The sequence below is a fragment of the Bufo bufo genome, chromosome 8, assembly GCF_905171765.1.
Source record: "Bufo bufo chromosome 8, aBufBuf1.1, whole genome shotgun sequence".
Classification (NCBI taxonomy): domain Eukaryota; kingdom Metazoa; phylum Chordata; class Amphibia; order Anura; family Bufonidae; genus Bufo; species Bufo bufo.
The window spans coordinates 79568219-79592947 of NC_053396.1; the positions used below are offsets into that span (position 1 = coordinate 79568219).

Here is a 24729-nt window from a genome sequence, read left to right on the forward strand (position 1 = left end):
GGGAATGGTCACTCAGAGCCATGTGAAGTGAGCTCAATGCACAGTTTTACACATAAAATCTCTGTCTGATCTTTTACAAACCGATTCTGTGCATCAAAAACTATAATTCCATATTATACATTAGCCCAAAAGCTTGACCGACCCCCACCCCCCAGCACTGATGCAGATTTGTTTCCATTACAGCTGTACTCCAGTTGTGTATAAACCTCACACTATGTATCTTTATAGATGCATATACAGCTCTGCTACATCATACTGTTTATCTCTTCAACCAGCACTGTATCAGAACAGCAGCATATTCAGCTCTAATACATGTGTTTCTCTCTTCAAACAGCACTGTGTCAGAACACCCGCATATTCAGCTCTGCTACATCTGTCTATCTCTTCAACCAGCACTGTGTCAGAACAGCAGCATATTCAGCTCTACTACATCTGTTTCTCTCTTCAAACAGCACTGTATCAGAACAGCTGCATATTCAGCTCTACTACATCTGTTTCTCTTTTGCCAGCATTGATGCTGACCTGCCACATATACAGCGCTGCTACATCTGTTTTTCTATTCAACCAGCACTGTGTCAGAACAGCCGCATATTCAGCTCTGCTTCAACTGTTTCTCTTTCACCAGCATTGATTCTAAACCGCCACATACACATCTCTGCTAAATCCGTCTATTTCCTTCACCATTAGTACTGTGACTGAACAGCGCTTATTCAGCTCTGATACATCTGATTCTATATTTCACCCGCATTGATTCTAAACCGCCACATACACATCTCTGCATATCTGCCCCCATAAGTACCTCCTCCATCCGCACCCATAAGTGCCTCCTCCATCCGCCCCCATAAGTGCCTCCTCCATCCGCCCCAATAATATAGTTGCCCCCAGTGTACATACATATAATATAGTTGCCCCCAGTGTCCATAGATATAATATAGTTGCCCCCATTGTGCATAAAATTCATATAGTTTCCCCCAGTGTGCATACATATAATATAGTTGCCCCCAGTGTCCATAGATATAATATAGTTGCCCCCAGTGTCCATAGATATAATATAGTTGCCCCCATTGTGCATAAAATTCATATAGTTGCCCCCAGCGTGCATACATATAATATAGTTGCCCCCATTGTGCATAAAATTCATATAGTTGCCCCCAGTATCCATAGATAGAATATAGTTGCCCCCAGTGTCCATAGCTATAATATAGTTGCCCCCAGTGCCCATAGATATAATATAGTTGCCCCCAGTGTCCATCGCTATAATATAGTTGCCCCCAGGGCCCATAGATATAATATAGTTGCCCCAGTTTACATACATATAATATAGTTGCCCCCAGTGTCCATAGATAGAATATAGTTGTCCCCAGTGTCCAATAGATAGAATATAGTTGCCCCCAGTGTCCATAGATAGAATATAGTTGCCCCCAGTGTCCAATAGATAGAATATAGTTGCCCCCAGTGTCCATAGATAGAATATAGTTCCCCCCAGTTTCCATAGATAGAATATAGTTGCCCCCAGTGTCCATAGATATAATATAGTTGCCCCCAGTGTCCATAGCTATAATATAGTTGCCCCCAGTGCCCATAGATATAATATAGTTGCCCCCAGTGTCCATAGCTATAATATAGTTGCCCCCAGTGCCCATAGATATAATATAGTTGCCCCCAGTGTCCATAGCTATAATATAGTTGCCCCCAGGGCCCATAGATATAATATAGTTGCCCCAGTTTACATACATATAATATAGTTGCCCCCAGTGTCCATAGATAGAATAAAGTTGCCCCCAGTGTCCAATAGATAGAATATAGTTGCCCCCAGTGTCCATAGATAGAATATAGTTGCCCCAGTGTCCAATAGATAGAATATAGTTGCCCCCAGTGTCCATAGATAGAATATAGTTGCCCCCAGTTTCCATAGATAGAATATAGTTGCCCCCAGTGTCCATAGATAGAATATAGTTGCCCCCAGTGTCCATAGATAGAATATAGTTGCCCCCAGTATCCATAGATAGAATATAGTTGCCCCCAGTATCCATAGATAGAATATAGTTGCCCCCAGTGTCCATAGATAGAATATAGTAGCCCCCAGTATCCATAGATAGAATATAGTTGCCCCCAGTATCCATAGATAGAATATAGTTGCCCCCAGTGTCCATAGATAGAATATAGTAGCCCCCAGTATCCATAGATAGAATATAGTTGCCCCCAGTGTCCAATAGATAAAATATAGTTGCCCCCAGTGTCCATAGATAGAATATAGTTGCCCCCAGTGTCCATAGATAGAATATAGTTGCCCCAGTGTCCAATAGATAGAATATAGTTGCCCCCAGTGTCCATAGATAGAATATAGTTGCCCCCAGTGTCCATAGATAGAATATAGTTGCCCCCAGTGTCCAATAGATAGAATATAGTTGCCCCCAGTATCCATAGATAGAATATAGTTGCCCCCAGTATCCATAGATAGAATATAGTTGCCCCCAGTGTCCAATAGATAGAATATAGTTGCCCCCAGTGTCCATAGATAGAATATACTTGCCCCCAGTGTCCATAGATAGAATATAGTTGCCCCCAGTGTCCAATAGATAGAATATAGTTGCCCCCAGTATCCATAGATAGAATATAGTTGCCCCCCAGTTGTACACAAAAATGCCCCCATTGAATTTCCTATGGCAGAATATATAATTATCGTTGGTCGATTAGTGGGACAGCAGATATTATACTTACAGTATCCCGTTCCTCCGACGTCCGTCCGCTCACTCCGCTGACTCGCCCGAACTGTTCGGATGGCCGCGCAAGCGCAGCTCTATCTAAGACGCGGTGGATATACTGCGCATGCGCGGTCGTGCGCGTTCATGTAATGGAGAGGCCGGCCGATTATTTCTTTGCCTGTAGTGCGCAGGCGCGGCGAAACGATGCGGCCGGCGAAAAGCCGGCCGTATCCATGGGACACCAGGGTAAACAACAACTTCTAATAGAAGCTGTTTGCAGAAGATTGAAGCATTTTTTTTAATGACATAGATAGGAATAAATGTTCATTGGGGAAAGTATATTGGGTTAAACAGATTTAATGAAGTGGGACAACCCCTTTAAGTTAAGGGTGGGTGATTCACATGTTGACTCCATTTCTTGTTTTGTTATGAAGGGCTTGCCTGCTCCGATGGTTCTGGGTTTACCGTGGTTGATAAAGCATAACCCTACTATTGACTGGCAAACAAGACAAATCAGTAGCTGGAGTGAATTTTGTTTGGACAACTGTCTTGGTGCTTCTATCTCAGGGGTGTCAACTATGGTCCTACCTCAGTTTTTCTCTGATTTTGAGGACGTATTCTAGGAGGGTGGAGGCCAGGAGCTGCCTCCACATCGAGAATATGATTGTCTGGTCAATCTCATCCCTGGAGCTAAACTGCCAAAATCTCGACTATACAACCTTTCCCAACCTGAAAGAGAAGCTATGCGGAAGTATATTGCAGAGAGTTTGGCAAAGGGACATATTAGGCCATCTAAGTCCCCTGTGGCCGCCGGCTTCTTTGCTTTCTGATCTATTTGATCAAATTGTCGGAGCCAAGGTGTTCTCCAAGCTGGATTTAAGAGGAGTTTATAATCTGATCAGAATCAAGGAAGGAGATGAGTGGAAAACGGCTTTCAATACACCCGAAGGTCATTTCGAGAATCTTGTCATGCCCTTTGGTTTAACTAATGCGCCAGCCGTCTTTCAGCGATTTGTGAATGATATTTTCCATCATTTAGTGGGAAGGTTCATTGTTGTTTACCTTGATGATATACTAATTTACTCACCCGATTTGGAGACCCATCAGGATCACGTGAGACTGGTGTTGTCGATCCTTCGGGAGAATAAATTGTATGCAAAATTGGAAAAATATGTATTTGCTGTCTAAGAGCTATCGTTTTTAGGATACCTGCTTTCTGACTCTGGTTTTCGTATGGACCCCAAAAAGGTCCGGGCGGTACTGGAATGGGACCGGCCTGAGAATCAGAAAGCTCTGATGCGGTTTTTGGGTTTTACCAATTACTACAGAAAATTCATCTTGAATTATTCCACCATTGTAAAACCTTTGACAGATATGACTAAAAAAGGCGCCGACTTTTCTGTCTGGTCGGATGAGGCATTACAGGCCTTTTCTGCTATTAAAAAATGTTTTGCGTCTGCTCCCATTCTGATGCAACCTAATGTGTCTCAACCGTTTATCGTGGAGGTTGATGCATCAGGAGTGGGGGTCGGAGCAGTTCTGTCGCAGGGTCCATCCCCTAGCAAATGGCGTCCATGTGCTTTTTTCTCCAGAAAGCTCTTGGCCGCTGAAAGAAATTATGATGTGGGAGATAGAGAGTTGCTGGCCATTAAATTGGCTTTTGAGGAATGGCGTCATTGGTTGGAGGGGGCTACTCATCCTATTACGGTATATACTGACCACAAGAATTTGGCTTACTTGCAGTCTGCTAAGCGCCTGAATCCTAGACAGGCTAGATGGTCACTGTTTTTTACTAGGTTCAATTTTGTGGTCACCTTTCGGGTTAAAAACGTCAAGGCAGATGCGTTGTCACGTAGTTTTCCTGGGGGGAGTGATTCGGAGGATCCCGCTCCAATTTTGGCTGATGGGGTGGTGGTTTCCGCTCTGTACCCAGAGTTGGAGATGGAGGTGTTAGGGGCCCAAGAGTAGGCTCCTGATTCTTGTCCTCCAGACAAGTTGTTTGTTCCTGCTGAACTGCGATACAAGGTGTTCAAGGAACATCATGATACGGTCCTTGCGGGACATCTTGGAAGCACCATAGATCTTATTTCCCGGAGATTCTGGTGGCCAGGGTTGCGCAAGAGTGTGGAAGGTTATGTCACAGCTTGTGAGACCTGTGCACGCACGAAGGTGGCTCACACTCGGCCTTCAGGATCCTTCTTCCTTTATCCATCCGCATTTGTCCATCGACTTTATTACTGATTTACCGTGTTCCTCTGGGAAAACTGTCATTTTGGTGGTAGTGGACCACTTCAGTAAGATGGCCCACTTTGTACCGTTGCCTAGCTTGCCCAATGCCAAGACTCTCGCTCAGGTTTTTGTCAATAGCATTGTGAAACTACATGGCATTCCCTCTGCTGTGGTGTCTGATAGGGGGAAACAATTTGTTTCCAGGTTTTGGAGGGCGTTCTGCTCTCGCCTGGGAATTCAACTGTCTTTTTCCTCGGCTTTTCATCCCCAGTCGAATGGTCAGACAGAGCGCACTAACCAAAACCTGGAGACCTATTGGAGGTGTTTTGTTGCTGAGAACCAGGATGACTGGTCCTCGTTCTTGTCTCTAGCCGAGTTTGCCTTGAATAACCATAGACAGGAGTCCACTGATAAGTCACTATTTTTTGGCGCATATGGTTTTCACCCACAGTTTGGTACTTTTTCTGGGACTGGATCTTCTGGGATGCCAGAAGAGGAGAGATTCTCGTCCTCCTTGTCATCTATCTGGCGGAAGATCCAAGTTAATTTGGAAAAGAATGGTGAAAGATACAGTCAGGTCCATAAATATTGGGACATCGACACAATTCTAACATTTTTGGCTCTATACACCACCACAATGGATTTGAAATGAAACAAACAAGATGTGCTTTAACTGCAGACTGTCAGCTTTAATTTGAGGGTATTTACATCCAAATCAGGTGAACGGTGCAGGAATTACAACAGTTTGACTATGTGACTCCCACTTGTTAAGGAACCAAAAGTAATGGGACAGAATAATAATCATAAATCAAACTTTCACTTTTTAATACTTGGTTGCAAATACTTTGCAGTCAATCACAGCCTAAAGTCTGGAACACATAGACATCACCAGACGCTGGGTTTCATCCCTGGTGATGTTCTGCCAGGCCTCTACTGTAACTGTTTTCAGTTCCTGCTTGTTCTTGGGGCATTTTCCCTTCCGTTTTGTCTTCAGCAAATGAAATGCATGCTCAATCGGATTCAGGTCAGGTGATCGACTTGGCCATTGCATAACATTCCACTTCTTTCCCATAAAAAACTTTTTGGTTGCTTTTTCAGTATGCTTTGGGTCATTGTCCATCTGCACTGTGAAGCGCCGTCCAATGAGTTCTGAAGCATTTGGCTGAATATGAGCAGATAATATTGCCCGAAACACTTCAGAATTCATCCTGCTGCTTTTGTCAGCAGTCACATCATCAATAAATACAAGAGAACCAGTTCTATTGGCAGCCATACATGCCCACATATAATATAGTTGCCCCAGTGTCCATAGATAGAATATAGTTGCCCCCAGTGTCCAATAGATAGAATATAGTTGCCCCCAGTGTCCATAGATAGAATATAGTTGCCCCCAGTGTCCAATAGATAGAATATAGTTGCCCCCAGTGTCCATAGATAGAATATAGTTGCCCCCAGTTTCCATAGATAGAATATAGTTGCCCCCAGTGTCCATAGATAGAATATAGTTGCCCCCAGTATCCATAGATAGAATATAGTTGCCCCCAGTATCCATAGATAGAATATAGTTGCCCCCAGTGTCCATAGATAGAATATAGTAGCCCCCAGTATCCATAGATAGAATATAGTTGCCCCCAGTGTCCAATAGATAGAATATAGTTGCCCCCAGTGTCCATAGATAGAATATAGTTGCCCCCAGTGTCCATAGATAGAATATAGTTGCCCCCAGTGTCCAATAGATAGAATATAGTTGCCCCCAGTGTCCATAGATAGAATATAGTTGCCCCCAGTGTCCATAGATAGAATATAGTTGCCCCCAGTGTCCAATAGATAGAATATAGTTGCCCCCAGTATCCATAGATAGAATATAGTTGCCCCCAGTATCCATAGATAGAATATAGTTGCCCCCAGTGTCCAATAGATAGAATATAGTTGCCCCCAGTGTCCATAGATAGAATATACTTGCCCCCAGTGTCCATAGATAGAATATAGTTGCCCCCAGTGTCCAATAGATAGAATATAGTTGCCCCCAGTATCCATAGATAGAATATAGTTGCCCCCAGTATCCATAGATAGAATATAGTTGCCCCCTGTATCCATAGATAGAATATAGTTGCCCCCCAGTTGTACACAAAAATGCCCCCATTGAATTTCCTATGGCAGAATATACAATTATCGTTGGTCGATTAGTGGGACAGCAGATATTATACTTACAGTATCCCGTTCCTCCGACGTCCGTCCGCTCACTCCGCTGACTCGCCCGAACTGTTCGGATGGCCGCGCATGCGCAGCTCTATCTAAGACGCGGTGGATATACTGCGCATGCGCGGTCGTGCGCGTTCATGTAATGGAGAGGCCGGCCGATTATTTCTTTGCCTGTAGTGCGCAGGCGCGGCGAAACGATGCGGCCGGCGAAAAGCCGGCCGTATCCATGGGACACCAGGGTAAACAACCGCTTCTAATAGAAGCTGTTTGCAGAAGATTGAAGCATTTTTTTTAATGACATAGATAGGAATAAATGTTCATTGGGGAAAGTATATTGGGTTAAACAGATTTAATGAAGTGGGACAACCCCTTTAAGTTAAGGGTGGGTGATTCACATGTTGACTCCATTTCTTGTTTTGTTATGAAGGGCTTGCCTGCTCCGATGGTTCTGGGTTTACCGTGGTTGATAAAGCATAACCCTACTATTGACTGGCAAACAAGACAAATCAGTAGCTGGAGTGAATTTTGTTTGGACAACTGTCTTGGTGCTTCTATCTCAGGGGTGTCAACTATGGTCCTACCTCAGTTTTTCTCTGATTTTGAGGACGTATTCTAGGAGGGTGGAGGCCAGGAGCTGCCTCCACATCGAGAATATGATTGTCTGGTCAATCTCATCCCTGGAGCTAAACTGCCAAAATCTCGACTATACAACCTTTCCCAACCTGAAAGAGAAGCTATGCGGAAGTATATTGCAGAGAGTTTGGCAAAGGGACATATTAGGCCATCTAAGTCCCCTGTGGCCGCCGGCTTCTTTGCTTTCTGATCTATTTGATCAAATTGTCGGAGCCAAGGTGTTCTCCAAGCTGGATTTAAGAGGAGTTTATAATCTGATCAGAATCAAGGAAGGAGATGAGTGGAAAACGGCTTTCAATACACCCGAAGGTCATTTCGAGAATCTTGTCATGCCCTTTGGTTTAACTAATGCGCCAGCCGTCTTTCAGCGATTTGTGAATGATATTTTCCATCATTTAGTGGGAAGGTTCATTGTTGTTTACCTTGATGATATACTAATTTACTCACCCGATTTGGAGACCCATCAGGATCACGTGAGACTGGTGTTGTCGATCCTTCGGGAGAATAAATTGTATGCAAAATTGGAAAAATATGTATTTGCTGTCTAAGAGCTATCGTTTTTAGGATACCTGCTTTCTGACTCTGGTTTTCGTATGGACCCCAAAAAGGTCCGGGCGGTACTGGAATGGGACCGGCCTGAGAATCAGAAAGCTCTGATGCGGTTTTTGGGTTTTACCAATTACTACAGAAAATTCATCTTGAATTATTCCACCATTGTAAAACCTTTGACAGATATGACTAAAAAAGGCGCCGACTTTTCTGTCTGGTCGGATGAGGCATTACAGGCCTTTTCTGCTATTAAAAAATGTTTTGCGTCTGCTCCCATTCTGATGCAACCTAATGTGTCTCAACCGTTTATCGTGGAGGTTGATGCATCAGGAGTGGGGGTCGGAGCAGTTCTGTCGCAGGGTCCATCCCCTAGCAAATGGCGTCCATGTGCTTTTTTCTCCAGAAAGCTCTTGGCCGCTGAAAGAAATTATGATGTGGGAGATAGAGAGTTGCTGGCCATTAAATTGGCTTTTGAGGAATGGCGTCATTGGTTGGAGGGGGCTACTCATCCTATTACGGTATATACTGACCACAAGAATTTGGCTTACTTGCAGTCTGCTAAGCGCCTGAATCCTAGACAGGCTAGATTGTCACTGTTTTTTACTAGGTTCAATTTTGTGGTCACCTTTCGGGTTAAAAACGTCAAGGCAGATGCGTTGTCACGTAGTTTTCCTGGGGGGAGTGATTCGGAGGATCCCGCTCCAATTTTGGCTGATGGGGTGGTGGTTTCCACTCTGTACCCAGAGTTGGAGATGGAGGTGTTAGGGGTCCAAGAGTAGGCTCCTGACTCTTGTCCTCCAGACAAGTTGTTTGTTCCTGCTGAACTGCGATACAAGGTGTTCAAGGAACATCATGATACGGTCCTTGCGGGACATCTTGGAAGCACCATAGATCTTATTTCCCGGAGATTCTGGTGGCCAGGGTTGCGCAAGAGTGTGGAAGGTTATGTCACAGCTTGTGAGACCTGTGCACGCACGAAGGTGGCTCACACTCGGCCTTCAGGATCCTTCTTCCTTTATCCATCCGCATTTGTCCATTGACTTTATTACTGATTTACCGTGTTCCTTTGGGAAAACTGTCATTTTGGTGGTAGTGGACCACTTCAGTAAGATGGCCCACTTTGTACCGTTGCCTAGCTTGCCCAATGCCAAGACTCTCGCTCAGGTTTTTGTCAATAGCATTGTGAAACTACATGGCATTCCCTCTGCTGTGGTGTCTGATAGGGGGAAACAATTTGTTTCCAGGTTTTGGAGGGCGTTCTGCTCTCGCCTGGGAATTCAACTGTCTTTTTCCTCGGCTTTTCATCCCCAGTCGAATGGTCAGACAGAGCGCACTAACCAAAACCTGGAGACCTATTTGAGGTGTTTTGTTGCTGAGAATCAGGATGACTGGTCCTCGTTCTTGTCTCTAGCCGAGTTTGCCTTGAATAACCATAGACAGGAGTCCACTGATAAGTCACTATTTTTTGGCGCATATGGTTTTCACCCACAGTTTGGTACTTTTTCTGGGACTGGATCTTCTGGGATGCCAGAAGAGGAGAGATTCTCGTCCGCCTTGTCATCTATCTGGCGGAAGATCCAAGTTAATTTGGAAAAGAATGGTGAAAGATACAGTCAGGTCCATAAATATTGGGACATCGACACAATTCTAACATTTTTGGCTCTATACACCACCACAATGGATTTGAAATGAAACAAACAAGATGTGCTTTAACTGCAGACTGTCAGCTTTAATTTGAGGGTATTTACATCCAAATCAGGTGAACGGTGCAGGAATTACAACAGTTTGACTATGTGACTCCCACTTGTTAAGGAACCAAAAGTAATGGGACAGAATAATAATCATAAATCAAACTTTCACTTTTTAATACTTGGTTGCAAATACTTTGCAGTCAATCATAGCCTAAAGTCTGGAACACATAGACATCACCAGACGCTGGGTTTCATCCCTGGTGATGTTCTGCCAGGCCTCTACTGTAACTGTTTTCAGTTCCTGCTTGTTCTTGGGGCATTTTCCCTTCCGTTTTGTCTTCAGCAAGTGAAATGCATGCTCAATCGGATTCAGGTCAGGTGATCGACTTGGCCATTGCATAACATTCCACTTCTTTCCCATAAAAAACTTTTTGGTTGCTTTTTCAGTATGCTTTGGGTCATTGTCCATCTGCACTGTGAAGCGCCGTCCAATGAGTTCTGAAGCATTTGGCTGAATATGAGCAGATAATATTGCCCGAAACACTTCAGAATTCATCCTGCTGCTTTTGTCAGCAGTCACATCATCAATAAATACAAGAGAACCAGTTCTATTGACAGCCATACATGCCCACTCCATGACACTACCACCACCTGCTTCACTGATGAGGTGGTATGCTTAGGATCATGAGAAGTTCCTTTCCTTCTCCATACTCTTCTCTTCCCATCACTCTGGTACAAGTTGATATTGGTCTCATCTGTCCATAGGATGTTGTTCCAGAACTGTGAAGGCTTTTCTAGATGTCGTTTGGCAAACTCTAATCTGACCTTCCTGTTTTTGAGGCTCACCAATGGTTTACATCTTGTGGTGAACCCTCTGTATTCACTCTGGTGACGTCTTCTCTTGATTGTTGACTTTGACACATAGACCTACCTCCTAGAGAGTGTTACTGATCTGGCCAACTGTTGTGGAGGGTGTTTTCTTCACCGGGGAAAGAATTCTTCGGTCATCCACCACAGTTGTTTTTCATGGTCTTCAGGGTCTTTTGGTGTTGCTGAACTCACCGGTGCGTTCCTTCTTTTAAAGAATGTTCCAAACAGTTGTTTTGGCCACGCCTAATGTTTTTGCTATCTCTCTGATGGGTTTGTTTTGTTTTTTCAGCCTAATGATGGCTTGCTTCACTGATAGTGACAGCTCTTTGGGTCTCATCTTGAGAGTTGACAGCAACAGATTCCAAATGCAAATAGCACACATGAAGTTAACTCTGGACCTTTTATCTGCTCATTGTAATTGGGATAATGAGGGAATAACACACACCTGGCCATGGAACAGCTGAGAAGCCAATTGTCCCATTACTTTTGGTTCCTTAACAAGTGGGAGGCACATATGTAAACTGTTGTAATTCCTACACCGTTCACCTGATTTGGATGTAAATACCCTCAACTTAAAGCTGACAGTCTGCAGGTAAAGCATATCTTGTTAGTTTCATTTCAAATCCATTGTGGTGGTGTATAGAGCCAAACATGTTAGAATTGTGTCGATGTCCCAATATTTAGGGGCTTTAGAATATATATTTATAGGCCTTTAGAATATATCACTGCACTGCTAAACGGCAATTAGGCCCTCACTTTTTTCTATTTTTACACTACACAAAATGCTTTCAACAGATAAGTGCAACGCTGGACGGCGAATATATTTTTATTTCGCTACTAGTACACGGCAAACTGGGCTTTAGAATATTTCACTGCACCGCAAAATGGAAATTAGGCCCTAATTTCTTTCTACTTTTACACAACACAAAAAGCTTTTCAGCAGATAAGTGCAATGCTGAACAGCGAATATATTTTTATTTCACCAGTAATACATGGCAAACTGGGCTTTAGAATATTTCACTGCACCGCAGAAAGGCAATTGGTCCCTAATTTTTTTCTACTTTTACACAAACGGCTTTTCAACAGATAAGTGCAACGATGAACGGCGAATATATTTTTATTTTGCCACTATTACATGGCAAACTGGGCTTTAGAGTATAGCACAAGGAAAATAAGGCCCTAATTTATTTCAACATTTACAATACACAACAGGCTTTTTAACAGATAACGGACGAAGAATATATTTTTATTTCGCCACTAATACACTGCAAACTGGGCTTTAGAGTATATCACTGCACTGCACAAGGGCAATTAGCCTCTAATTTTTTTAAACTTTTACAAAACACAACAGGATTTTCAACAGATAAGTGCAACGCTGGACGGCGAATATATTTTTATTTCACCACTAATACACGGCACACTGGGCTTTAGAGTATATCACTGCACCGCTGAATGGCAGTTAGGCCCTATTTTTTTTTTTACTTTTACACAACACAAAAGGCTTTTCAACAGATAAGTGCAATGCTGAACAGCGAATATATTTTTATTTCGCCAGTAATACACGACAAACTGGGCTTTAGAATATTTCACTGCACCGCAGAACGGCAATTAGGCCCAAAAATGTTTCTACTTTTACACAAAAGGCTTTTCAACAAATAAGTGCAACACTGAACGGCGAATATATTTCTATTTCGCCACTAATACACGGCAAACTATTTTTCCTTTTTCCACTAATACATGCAGAAAAGGGCTTTAAAACAGATAACTGCACCACTGAGCAGCAAAGATATTTTTCCTTTTTCCACTAATACATGCAAAAAAGGGCTTTAAAACAGATAACTGCACCGCTGAGCGCAAAGATATTTTTGTATAGAAAAAGGAAGGAATAGAGGCTCACCCGACTGGAGGTATGGATAGGTGCTCTAGTCACGTATTGATCCACCCGGTCAAGAGGAGAAGCAAGAATTGGATATAAAATGATGTGACTGGCACTCAACCTTTGAGACCATGAATTTGGACTTTATTTGTAAAGTGAGGTAAGGGCTCTTTCACACTTGCGTTGTCCGGATCCGTCGTGCACTCCCCTTGCCGGAATTACACTCCGGATCCGGAAAAACGCAAGTGTACTGAAAGCATTTGAAGACGGAACCGTCTTCAAAATGCTTTCAGTGTTACTATGGCAGCCAGGACGCTATTAAAGTTCTGGCTGCAATAGTATTAGTGGGGAGCGGGGGAGCAGTATACTTACCGTCCGTGCGGCTCCCGGGGCGCTCCAGAATGACGTCAGAGCGCCCCATCCGCATGGATGACGTGTCCAATGCGATCACATGATCCATGCGCTTGGGGCGCCCTGACGTCACTCTGGAGCGCCCGGGGAGCCACACGGACGGTAAGTATGCTGCTCCCCTGCTCCCCGCTACACTTTACCATGGCTGCCAGGACTTTAGCGTCCCGGCAGCCATGGTAACCATTCAGAAAAAGCTAAATGTCGGCTCCGGCAATGCGCCGAAACGACGTTTAGCTTAAGGCCGGATCCGGATCAATGCCTTTCAATGGGCATTAATTCCGGATCCGGCCTTGCGGCAAGTGTTCCGGATTTTTGGCCGGAGCAAAAAGCGCAGCATGCTGCGGTATTTTCTCCGGCCAAAAAACGTTCCGTTCCGGAACTGAAGACATCCTGATGCATCCTGAACGGATTTCACTCCATTCAGAATGCATTGGGATAATCCTGATCAGGATTCTTCCGGCATAGAGCCCCGACGACAGAACTCTATGCCGGAAGAAAAGAACGCAGGTGTGAAAGAGCCCTAAGTTGTATGTAGGGTGGTTTATACAATAGAGAATAAGAACACTTAGATAATGAATATAGTGTGTATAAAATTATAGATGAGATCACGTGAATAAAATCGCAAGTATATAAAATCACAAGTATAAACACCTGTAAAAAATCACATAAGATAGATAAACCACCTATAAAAAGTCGCATATGATATCTATATAAATGTACAGCTGGACCCTCCATGTTAGAGTAGGTCCCACCTGATGAGAAGCGACCTTGCCGTCTGGTAGGTGGGCCTGACATATTTTTGATCAATAATATGCGCTAAGAGCTTCTCCACTGCTTTGCAGTAACTATATACTATTATACTATATGGCGTCATGTATTTGACCCTGTTCACACATTCACCTGTTTACTCAATCTTAGTGCATATAGTGGTGTGCTGCTACTATTTTCTGTTTGCTGTATTATTGCCAGGTAGCTTGCACCTGCGGTTTAACTTAGGAGGTGCTGTTCTGTTGCTTGATATATATATATAATATAGAGGACCAGGCATCCTCTGTGGAACTTAGCACTCCTCGCCCATCCCCCACCCCTTGGTGCTTTTAATCAGAGAAACAATGGAGCTGGACCCTCCATGTTAGAGTAGGTCCCACCTGATGAGAAGCGACCTTGCCGTCTGGTAGGTGGGCCCGACATATTTTTGATCAATAATATGCGCTAAGAGCTTCTCCACTGCTTTGCAGTAACTATATACTATTTTACTATATGGCGTCATGTATTTGACCCTGTTCACACATTCACCTGTTTACTCAATCTTAGTGCATATAGTGGTGTGCTGCTACTATTTTCTGTTTGCTGTATTATTGCCAGGTAGCTTGCACCTGCGGTTTAACTTAGGAGGTGCTGTTCTGTTGCTTGATATATATATATAAATGTACATACATAAAATTACAATTAAAAGTTAGAAATGAAAATCGCAATATAAATGAATATGGTGAAGTATAGTCCCAAATCCTATAGCTTATGGGTGATATTCGGGTAGTCCTTTTATTTGATGTTGAGCAGATAATGTCCACACTTTTAACTATGATAGGCAATGTCAATTCAGATTAAGATGTTGAAAAGGTGACTTTTTTCAGATATTACAATCGAATAATGAGTCGATAATAGTTGATTGTCGGTCTGCACTTACGCTACTACGTGGCGTCCCATGGAGCTGGCAGTAACCGACCTTACCTCCCACCTGTGAATGACTCAAGCCGTGTTCGTTCGCCCTCTAAGTGCAATACCCCGCGTGGTCCTGGAGATGTCAGCTCGGCGTCCCACGTGTTCGGGTAAGTTAAATTTCTGGCTGTACGGTCGAGTTTTGGTTTATCAAAGGTGGTATGGGTGGTATGAGTTCATGGGAAAGAAGCGCTTCTATCCTTCAAATATTTAGTCGATAAAAAGACAAGAGTAGGTCCTGCGACATGGGAATCCAAGACATACGCGTTTCGAATTGTATGCTCACTCCTTTATCAGTGGTCATGTATTTCGCCATATCTTGCCTACTCTTATAGGTCGCTAATTAGTCACCTGAAGTTCTAAGTGATTAGTAAAACCCTCCTGGATCACCACTTTTTGTCTGGATAATTTTGATTATTGTCCACACTTTAAAGTTATTTGAAAAATCCTCTATAAGGGATATAGTTCGCAATAGTAGGTATCCATAGACCAAAAAAACGCACCTGCGATTATTGTGCGTTTTTGGTGCGTTTTCAATGCGATTTCTCTTTTTTATGATGTTTTACTTGCCAGTATTGTATTTCATCATTTTGCAAAAAAGAAAATCAACATATAAATAAATAAAGATTCTCCAACCTTGTATAAGTAATGGTGCTTCATAAATCGTTTAGTATATAATTTGTATGAACCATAAAATATAATATAATACATCTATATACATAAAAACATTTAATGAGAAAAACATTTAATAAAAATTTAATAAGAAAAATTTCATTTGACAAGAAAATTTTTAGTATAAGTATAAAAATGTGAAAATATTAAGAGTATAAAAAGATATGTATATGCCATATATATGCTATCTTGCTATCACCATGGATGCCTGCTTGTGTGTTTTCTGTATTTTCTTGAGAAGTATAAGGACGGCGGCCTCACTCCAAGGGAAAATCGGAGAGCTGGGACAAACAGGTAACTACCGGTTCCCCGTCGAAGTGGGGCAGCCGTCCAGATCTATAAAAAGCCAAACAGCTCCATTTCTGCGTTAAGACCTCCAGGTAAAAGTGTATTAAACTCAAATATTTTCCTAGATTCTAAACGAGACATATGACTAATATGGTCTCCACCCCTCCAATGTTTTTTAACTTGTTCAAGTGCAGCAAAAGTCATTCCTTGTGGGTCTTGGCTATGATGTTGTTTAAAGTGTTGAGATAATGAATGTTTCTCATAACCCTTTTTTATATTCGATACATGTTCTGCGATACGTTTCTTCAATGTTCGTTTAGTACGTCCTATATATTGTCTCCCACATGGACATTCTATAATGTAGATAACATTCATAGTAAGGAATTCCTTAATCTCATGTTCAAATCCATTTTAAGTGGACGTGATTTTAAGCCTTTTTCTCGGAAATTTCGAGATTTTGCAATTATTGCATTTTTCACATCTAAAAAATCCTTTTAGGTTTAGCCACTTATTGATAGATTGTTTCTTTGTCTGATTATTTCTAATTGTTGGGGGTATCTTCAAATCGAGGTTTGGAGCTTTGGTGTATGTTATTTGGGGGGTGTTAGTTAATATGGGACCAATATATTTATCTTTTAGGATAAGATGCCAATGTTGTTTAATAATTTGTTCAATTTTCTTATATTGGCAATTAAAAGGTAAAATTATACGTATGGGTTTCCATTTCATCTAATTCCTTTTCTTTAGGGGAGGCCTTAAAGAAAGTCTGTCTGTCCAATTGATTCACCTTCATTAAAGATTGATCTATTATGTTAATAGGATACTCTTTCATCAGAAATTGTTCTTTCATCTTATCCGCCTCTTTTTTAAATTGTTCATCTGAAGTACATTTTCTTTTTAATCGGCGGAATTGACCTACAGGTATATTCAGAAGCCATCTTGGCAAGTGGCAGCTCGAATATAATATGTACCCGTTTTTGGCCACTGGTTTTTGATAGGTGGTACACATCAGTCTATCTTGTTCCACTGTAATTTGTAAATCAAGGAATTCAACTAGAGATTGACTTATATTAGCTGTGAATTGTAAATTGTACATGTTTCCATTAAGTTCATGTAGAAATTTTTAAAGTTCAATCTCATTGCTCTGCCATATAAACAGAATGAAATCTATATAACATTGCCAGAGGACCAGGTCTGCCCCCAGCCTTGGAGTGATGTGGTTCATTTCCCATTGGGTCATGAACAGATTGGCGTAACTAGGGGCAAACTTGGTCCCCATGGCAGTACCCTTGATTTGAAGGTAATAGTCAGATACAAAATAAAAATAATTATGATCTAAAATAAATTTGACTACCTCTGCTAAGTAATTTCAGCACCTAGAGGCTCCGTCCACTCACCATTTCTGCCGCCCAGCGTGCTCCATCCCGCCCCTCCCCTCTAGATTGACAGCCTACTCGCGCCTGCGCCGTGTGCTTCTGTATTCGGCGCAGGCGCAGTGACTGTTGGACTGCTCCCTGCGCCGTATACACAGTCACTGCGCCTGCGCCGAATACAGAAGCACACGGCGCAGGCGCGAGTAGGTTGTCAATCTAGAGGAGAGGGGCGGGATGGAGCGCGCTGGGCGGCAGAAATGGTGAGTGGATGGAGCCTCTAGGTGCTGAAAAGACGCCCCCCTAGAGGCTCATTTGCATACCAATAAAACTACATTTTTTAGGGTTACCGCTGCAGAGAAAGGAATTACAATAGCATGGTTAGGTAGAGCAGACACTAGCAGATCGCTAGTGTCTGACAGCTAATTAGGTCAAAATGTGGTGGTAGAAACCCTTTAATAGTTTCTTTTGTGTATCTGTTAAAACTTCCGGACTCAGATTAACTATGGCGTCGTGATCTATCGTCTCACTAATCCCTTGTTTCCTCTTGTTCTTTTTTCCTCGTCCTCTCCGTAATTTCTTCTTACTTGTTCCTATGATTGTTCTATGTGGTGTTGACGGTGTGAGTGATTTTGTCTGATTGTATTTCGGAGTTTGGTGTGTCTCCCTCATTTGATTGGCATTGTGCTGGCAATCTAGATTGGGTTCTCGATCCTGATTCCCAATACTGTGTCTCGAATTGTGTTGTGTCACACCATATTGGTGATGTGTTCTGGGGTGTCTGTTCGGTTTGATATTTTTGCCTTTTTCCACTAATACACGCAAAAAAGGGCTTTATAATAGATAACTGCACCGCTGAGCGGAAAATATATTTTACTTTTGCCCCTAATACACGACAAAAAGGGCTGTAATTTTCGCACTTCACCACACAACAGCTAATAAGCCTTTTTCCCCACTAATACAAGCCAAAAATTGCTTTAGAACATATAACTGCACCGCACTAGGGCAAATAAAACATAGAAATATTTCATTGTAATAACCCCTGTTAATGCCTGTATCAAACAGCACTTGCACCCTAATAAGAACGGTTTGATGGAATTACAGAGCTGTATAATGGCAATTTGGATCCCCAGTCAGTGCAGCAATGTGTAATAGGATTGTTCCTATTACCCAGGCTGTCACCTTCCCGACTGAACCCTTTTCAACAGACATGCTGTGGAATGATTCCTCCCTATCCTTTCCCTACACTTTGAATAATCTTTCCCTGCACTTGCAAATAGTTTTTTTTTCCTCACACGTGATGCAGCCATTTTAGGAAAAAATCTGATTCGTTACCTCGAAGCACGAGGAAATTCGCATTCAGTGGGAATTGAATTTTTCCTGAAATTCTGAATAAATTCCACTTCGTCAGCTTCGATTCGCTCATCTCTACTTATAATAGAAGTCTGGTTGTGTATATTTGCTCCACCCCTTATAACAGCAGTCTAGCTGTAAGAAACACCGATATTAACAAAACATCAGTAGTTTAACATGTGTGTTAACATGAAATAATACATAAACACACACATGTATTATAAAAATCTTTATTATTTAAAAAATTATTATAAATTCATAATTGTGGACAGATTACATACCTGGCAGTGATTACAGGACAATACTGCGAATAACAAAACAGGTCACTTCCTCGTGTCACTCCTACTGGCAGAAGTGCAATATTTATAAAATCTATCCTCAATAGCAATAATATTATTGCACTATCCCCAATACCCTGAAAAGACTCAGATTAGTTGATTACCTGTGCGGGTCAGATTTGACTAATTTTACTTAACTATAGTCAAGGATAGAAATGTATGATCCAATGTCTGGAGTCATCACAAACTCCCTTCCATATATTCTATCATGCAGGAGCTCAGTACATAGTAACAACATGGCCTCTACAATGTATGTGCTACATGGAGCACAACACCTAACATGAAATAGCCCTTTCTTATCATGTATTACTGCAAGGGTGAACTACAATAAAGTTCCACCAGAGGCACGAATGTTGCAATATCATTAGTCAAAATATAATCATCCATGCACACTTGAGTAAGCAGCAAGGGACACAGGAACCATGATTTAAACACAAAGATGTAACACTTACATAACACAGGATGGTATGTACCAGGGGTGATAGGAGGTGACCGACCCCAACGCGCGTTTCGCCTCTGTTTCCTTTCGGGGGCTGGTGACATAAGGAGGTGACCTGTTTTGTTGTTGCAGTATTGTCGTGTAATCACTGCCTTGTATGTAATCTGTCTACAATTATGTATTTATAATAATTTTAGAAATAATAAAGATTGATGTTATAATACATGTGTGAGCAGTCTAGCAGTCTCAGGGCTCATGCACATGACAGTATTATGCGTTCAGTATACTGTCCATTTTTTGAGTTCAGTATGCGGTACATATACTGAACGATTCATTTCAATGGTTCAGCAAAAAAACAGAAGTGTCTCCGCCTGCATTCCGTTTCAGTATTTCCGTATTTCCGTACGGTGAAAAGATAGAACATGTCCTATTCTTGTCCGCAAATCACGGTGCTTGGCTCCATTCAAGTCAATGGGTCTGCAAAAAACGGAACCCATACAGAAATGCATCCGTATGTCTTCCGTATCCGTTCCGTTTTTGCTGAACCATGTATTGAAAATGTTATGCCCAGCCCAATTTTTTCGATGTAAATACTGTATACTGTATATGGCATACGGAAAAACGGAAAGGAAACGGAAACACAACGTAAACAAAAAACGGACCGCAAAACACTGAAAAAGCCATACTGTCGTGTGCATGAGCCCTTAGGCCTAGTTCACACGAACGTATGGCTTTTATAGTTTTTTGTGGTCTGTTTTTCACGGATCCGTTGTTCCGTTTTTGAGTTCCGTTGTATTTCCGTTTCCTTTCCGTTTTCCCGTTTCGTTTTTCCGTATGCCATGTACAGTATACAGTACAGTAATTACATAGAAAAAATTGGGCTGGGCATAACATTTTCAATAGATGGTTCAGCAAAAACGGAACGGAAACGGAAGACATACGGATGCATTTCCGTATGTATTCCGTTTTTTTGGCGGACCCTTAGACTTGAATGGAGCCACGGAACGTGATTTGCGGGCAATAATAGGACATGTTCTATCTTTCAACTGAACGGAAATACGGAAACGGAATGCTTACGGAACACATTCCGTTTTTAATGCGGAACCATTGAAATTAATGGTTCCGTATACGGACCGTATATGGAACACAAAAAAACGGCCCGTACACTCGCAAAAAAAACAATCGTCTGAACTAGGCCTTAGTCTGTAACAATTAGTGTTGAGTGAATCAAGGTATCCAAAGTAGACTTCGATCCAAAGTTGAGGAAAAATTTTATTTGCCACAAAGCCGAATTTCCTCGCACTTTGGGGTAATGAATACATTTTTTCTTAAATGGTAGATAAAAATCCCAAAATTATACTAACCTCACGTATCCAGCGTGACCACGTCGTGAGGTCTTCACGTTCGCCAAAAGTCTTTTCGCAGGTTTTCCTCAGTCAAGATGGGAGCAGACGGCCTCTCCGCAAGCAAGTGGGTGAGGTGAGTATAATGTTTTTTAACCTCTGATTAACCCCTGAACAGCTTAATGTGAGTCACAAAGGCTGCAATTGGTGGAGTCTGAGGGGTTAATTGACAATTCGGGCACATTTTGCTTAAAATGGTTATGCCATGACTGATGTGAAAAATGAAAATTAGACATCATATAGTACATGACAATAATCTAGAATCAGCCTTGAACCTCACATGGAAGCAGAGATCTGTACATTTATTGCATCAACAGTTCTGCTGGATTTATTTCAGGGGGGCATGTCCTTTCTGCTGTAGCTCATTTGCTGTAAGTGCCCTAGCTTCTAACAAAAGATATAGCTGGTGACAGTTGAAGATTTAAACTGAGCACATGCGACCACCTCAGTGCTAAAATAAGCTGGTGGCACTATACAGATACATTTGATCGAATATCTTGGCTATACTAAAGTGTTAATTACATGTAATTTCAAAAGTATTCAGAACCAGGTGCTGGTTTAAAAATAGGTTGAATATTTTTTGCTGCACAATCCCTTTAAATTCTCCTATATGTCTCTCTTTTAATGATTTTGCTATACACAGACAAATGGTTGTAGAACTTACCGCAGTTTTCCTCATCAGCACCGTTTGCACAGTCTTTGTGCCCATTGCAGTGCAGAAGTTGAGGTAAGCACACAGAGAGATTTCCGCATGGGAACTGCCCCAGGGGACATGCACCACTATCCAGGTTTGAGGGGATCATTAGGGAGTCTACAAACAGAAAAGACATATAGGAATTCTGATTAAAATGCATCATTTTTTTAAATTAAGCTTGTGAAGAAAACATGCAAGCCAAATATGTCCAGAAGTAATGAAATTTATGGAAATATGGAAATAAAGGGGCACATTTATTCAGACTGCCGTTTTAGACGCAGGTCTTACTAAAGGGCTTGTGTTGGTGGTGGATGCACTGAAGTTATAAAGAGGCGCAGGCCTCTCCATAATGTCGGCACATCCAGCGCCAGTTCTTAATGTAAGACAGCTTCCGAGCTGTCTTATGTTTAGACCATTTTCTACGCCTAAACCAGGCGTTAGCAGGGCGACGTCGCAGATAACAGCACAACTGACTGTTGCACCGCCATCTGCATCTGAAATACGGATAATACAGATAATTTAGGCGTATTTCAGTATAGTAAATGAGCCCCAAAGTATATTAATTTGTAAAAAATTTTCACAGTTAAATTGGCACTAACATTTAAATAAAGTTTGCATAAAGTTCATGGTACACTATGTTATTAGACGAAAGTGCCTCTGTGTCACGATCAGTGCTAATTTCAATACTATTTTGTTTTCGGCTAGTTAGTTTGGGGCAGTTTATAGGCAAATTTCTCACAACTGATCTATTAGGCCTCTTGGACACAAACGTTTTATTTTTTTTGTTTACGTTCTGTTTTTTTGCGTTCCGTATCCGTACCATATATGGAACCATTAATTTCAATGAATTTGCAAAAAAAACGGAAAGTACTCCGTATGCCTTCCATTTCCATATTTCTGTTTATCCATTCCATTCAAAGATAGAACATGTCCTTTTATTGTCCGCATAACGGACAAGGATAGTACTGTTCTATCAGGGGCCAGCTGTTCCGTTCCGCAATCAACGGAATGCACACGAACATCACCCGTATTTTTTGCGGATCCTTTTTTTGCAGACCGCAAAATACTGAAAAAGCCATACGGTAGTGTGCAAGAGGCCTTAATATGAATAAGCTGACGTGTGCTGCAGCTAGGCTTGTTCAGAAGAGGGGATCCTGACTGGTAGCCTCTCTTTAAAGGGAACCTGTCACCAGGATTTTGTGCATAGAGCTGGGGACGTGGGCTGCTAGATGGCCGCTAGCAGATCTGCAATACCCAGTCCCCATAGCTCTCTGCGCTTTTATCGTGTTAAAAAAACAGTTTTGATCCATATGCAAATGACCTGATATGAGTCCTGTATCCGGAGATGAGTCAAGCGGAAAGGAGCCCAGCACCGCCCCGGGTCCTCCGAATCTCCTCCTTGCTGGCGTCACAGAGCTAAAGCGCCGAAATCTCGCGATGCGCGAGCTAGCGCATGCGTAGTTCGTTCCCTGTGCTGATGCCAGTACAGGGAATGAACATGATGCCGACACTGCGCATGCTCTAGCTCGCGCATCGCGAGATTCCGGCGCTCCAGCTCTGTGATGTCAGCCAGCAAGGAGGAGATTCGGAGGACGCGGGGCGGTGCTGGGCTCCTTTCCGCTGGACTCATCTCCGGACACAGGACACATATCAGGTTCATTTGCATATTGATCAAAACTGTTTTTTAACACGATAAAAGCACACAGAGCTGTGGGGACTGGGTATTGCAGATGTGCTAGCGGCCATCTAGCAGCCCATGTCCCCAGCTCTATGCACTAAATCCTGGTGACAGGCTCCCTTTAAATATTTTGGCTTCAGCAATAGATTGGCGGTATATCACAAGCTCTGTGCATTTGTAACCACAAAGTCTTTGTATATTTCTAGTATCTAATTCCTTCTGTAGTTTGTTTCTGTATTATTGCCCAGTTCTTGTTTTTTGTCTTGTTTGTGTTTAGCATTTTCTTGTTTTTTGTCTTCTCTTGTTCAGATCTGCTCAGCTTTGGCTTTGTGCCTTTTGGTCCTAGAGTCCTCCTGTCTTAAAGGGGTTGTGTCAATTTAGCAAATAGTATTTATTATGTAGAGAAAGTGAATACAAACCACTTACTAATGAATTATGATTATACATATTGCCTACTTTGCTGTCTAGATTCATTTTTCCATCACATTGTACATGACTTGTTTCGATGGTTACAACCTCCCTGCAATCCAGCAGCGTCCTGTGCTTGCACGCTATAGGAAAAAGCACCAGCCTATCTGCGCTCTCACAGTTCCAGCTACCAGAGAGGCAAACTTTTTCCTGTAGTGTGCAAGCACGACCACCGCTGTTGGATTGCAGGATGGCCGTAACCATGGAAATGTACAGTGTATAATGTGATGGAAAAAATGAATCTAGACTGAAAGGAGGCAATTTGGATAAACACAATACATTAGTAAGTCCCTTGCATTAACTTTCTCTACATAATAAATTCCACTTGCTGAAGTGACACAATCATTTAAGGACAGTATTTCAAATGAAGGTTTTTCATAGGGCTAGCTTTAGGAACAGTGAGGGTCAATGGTGTTTGACAGATCTAGGGAAAGATTCAGGGAAGGTTAGGGTCAGGCTCAGTTGCTGTCTGTTATGCATCTGCTTCATTACCTGTCATTATCCTCTGTGTGCTTCATCACCTGACTGTAATCTCCTTCATTAGTTTGAGCTACCAGTTTTTTACCATCATGATTTAGTTCCTTTCATCTAATGGTGAGTTTCAGTTCTATCAATTTTTTTACCTACCAGTGTTAATATGTCCTTCATAATATTGTTTTGGTGACAGGTTGTTTTACAGTTTGTTGGTACTATACATTCTGGGATATCTGAGTACTGGAAGATACTGTCAGTACCTGATTAGGAGAAGTCTAGTTCGTCGGTCTTGTAAAGTGTTGCATTCTGACTCTACTTATGAGCCACTACTTCTCCTAACCTTGCCTCCTGCACTGGTGGGATGTGTCATCAGAAGATGACCTATTGTTAAAATCACATTTTTATGTTAAAAGCATATATTTTTTCATTTATTAATGATGTTATTTTGAACTTCCCATGTCATTATCTATATTGAAACAAACAATATATTAAATCCTGCAGTTTTTGTACTGGCCAATAAGCCTAATAATAGGCTCCACTTCTAGGTCTGTACAGATCACTTTACTGCAATTATCTGCCTATCATTACAGACATGATTAGAATCACATATAGCACCTCTGTATATAGATAACATGGAATCCACCATTCACAATAGGTGATTGTCAAA

At 42.0% G+C, this 24729-nt stretch overlaps 1 protein-coding gene across 1 annotated transcript in view; it reads right to left on the reverse strand.

The window, feature by feature from the left end:
* The window catches only part of LOC120978062 (relaxin receptor 1-like), a 455454-nt gene extending 433385 nt beyond the window's left edge, over window positions 1-22069 (reverse strand). Inside the window, exons 1-2 of the mRNA XM_040406299.1 lie at window positions 22042-22069; window positions 21413-21559 (exon numbers count right to left, since the gene is read on the reverse strand). Of these exons, the coding sequence (XP_040262233.1) occupies window positions 21413-21559; window positions 22042-22069 (175 nt within the window). The remainder of the gene's footprint in view (window positions 1-21412; window positions 21560-22041) is intronic.
* Between the last annotated feature and the right edge of the window lie 2660 nt (window positions 22070-24729).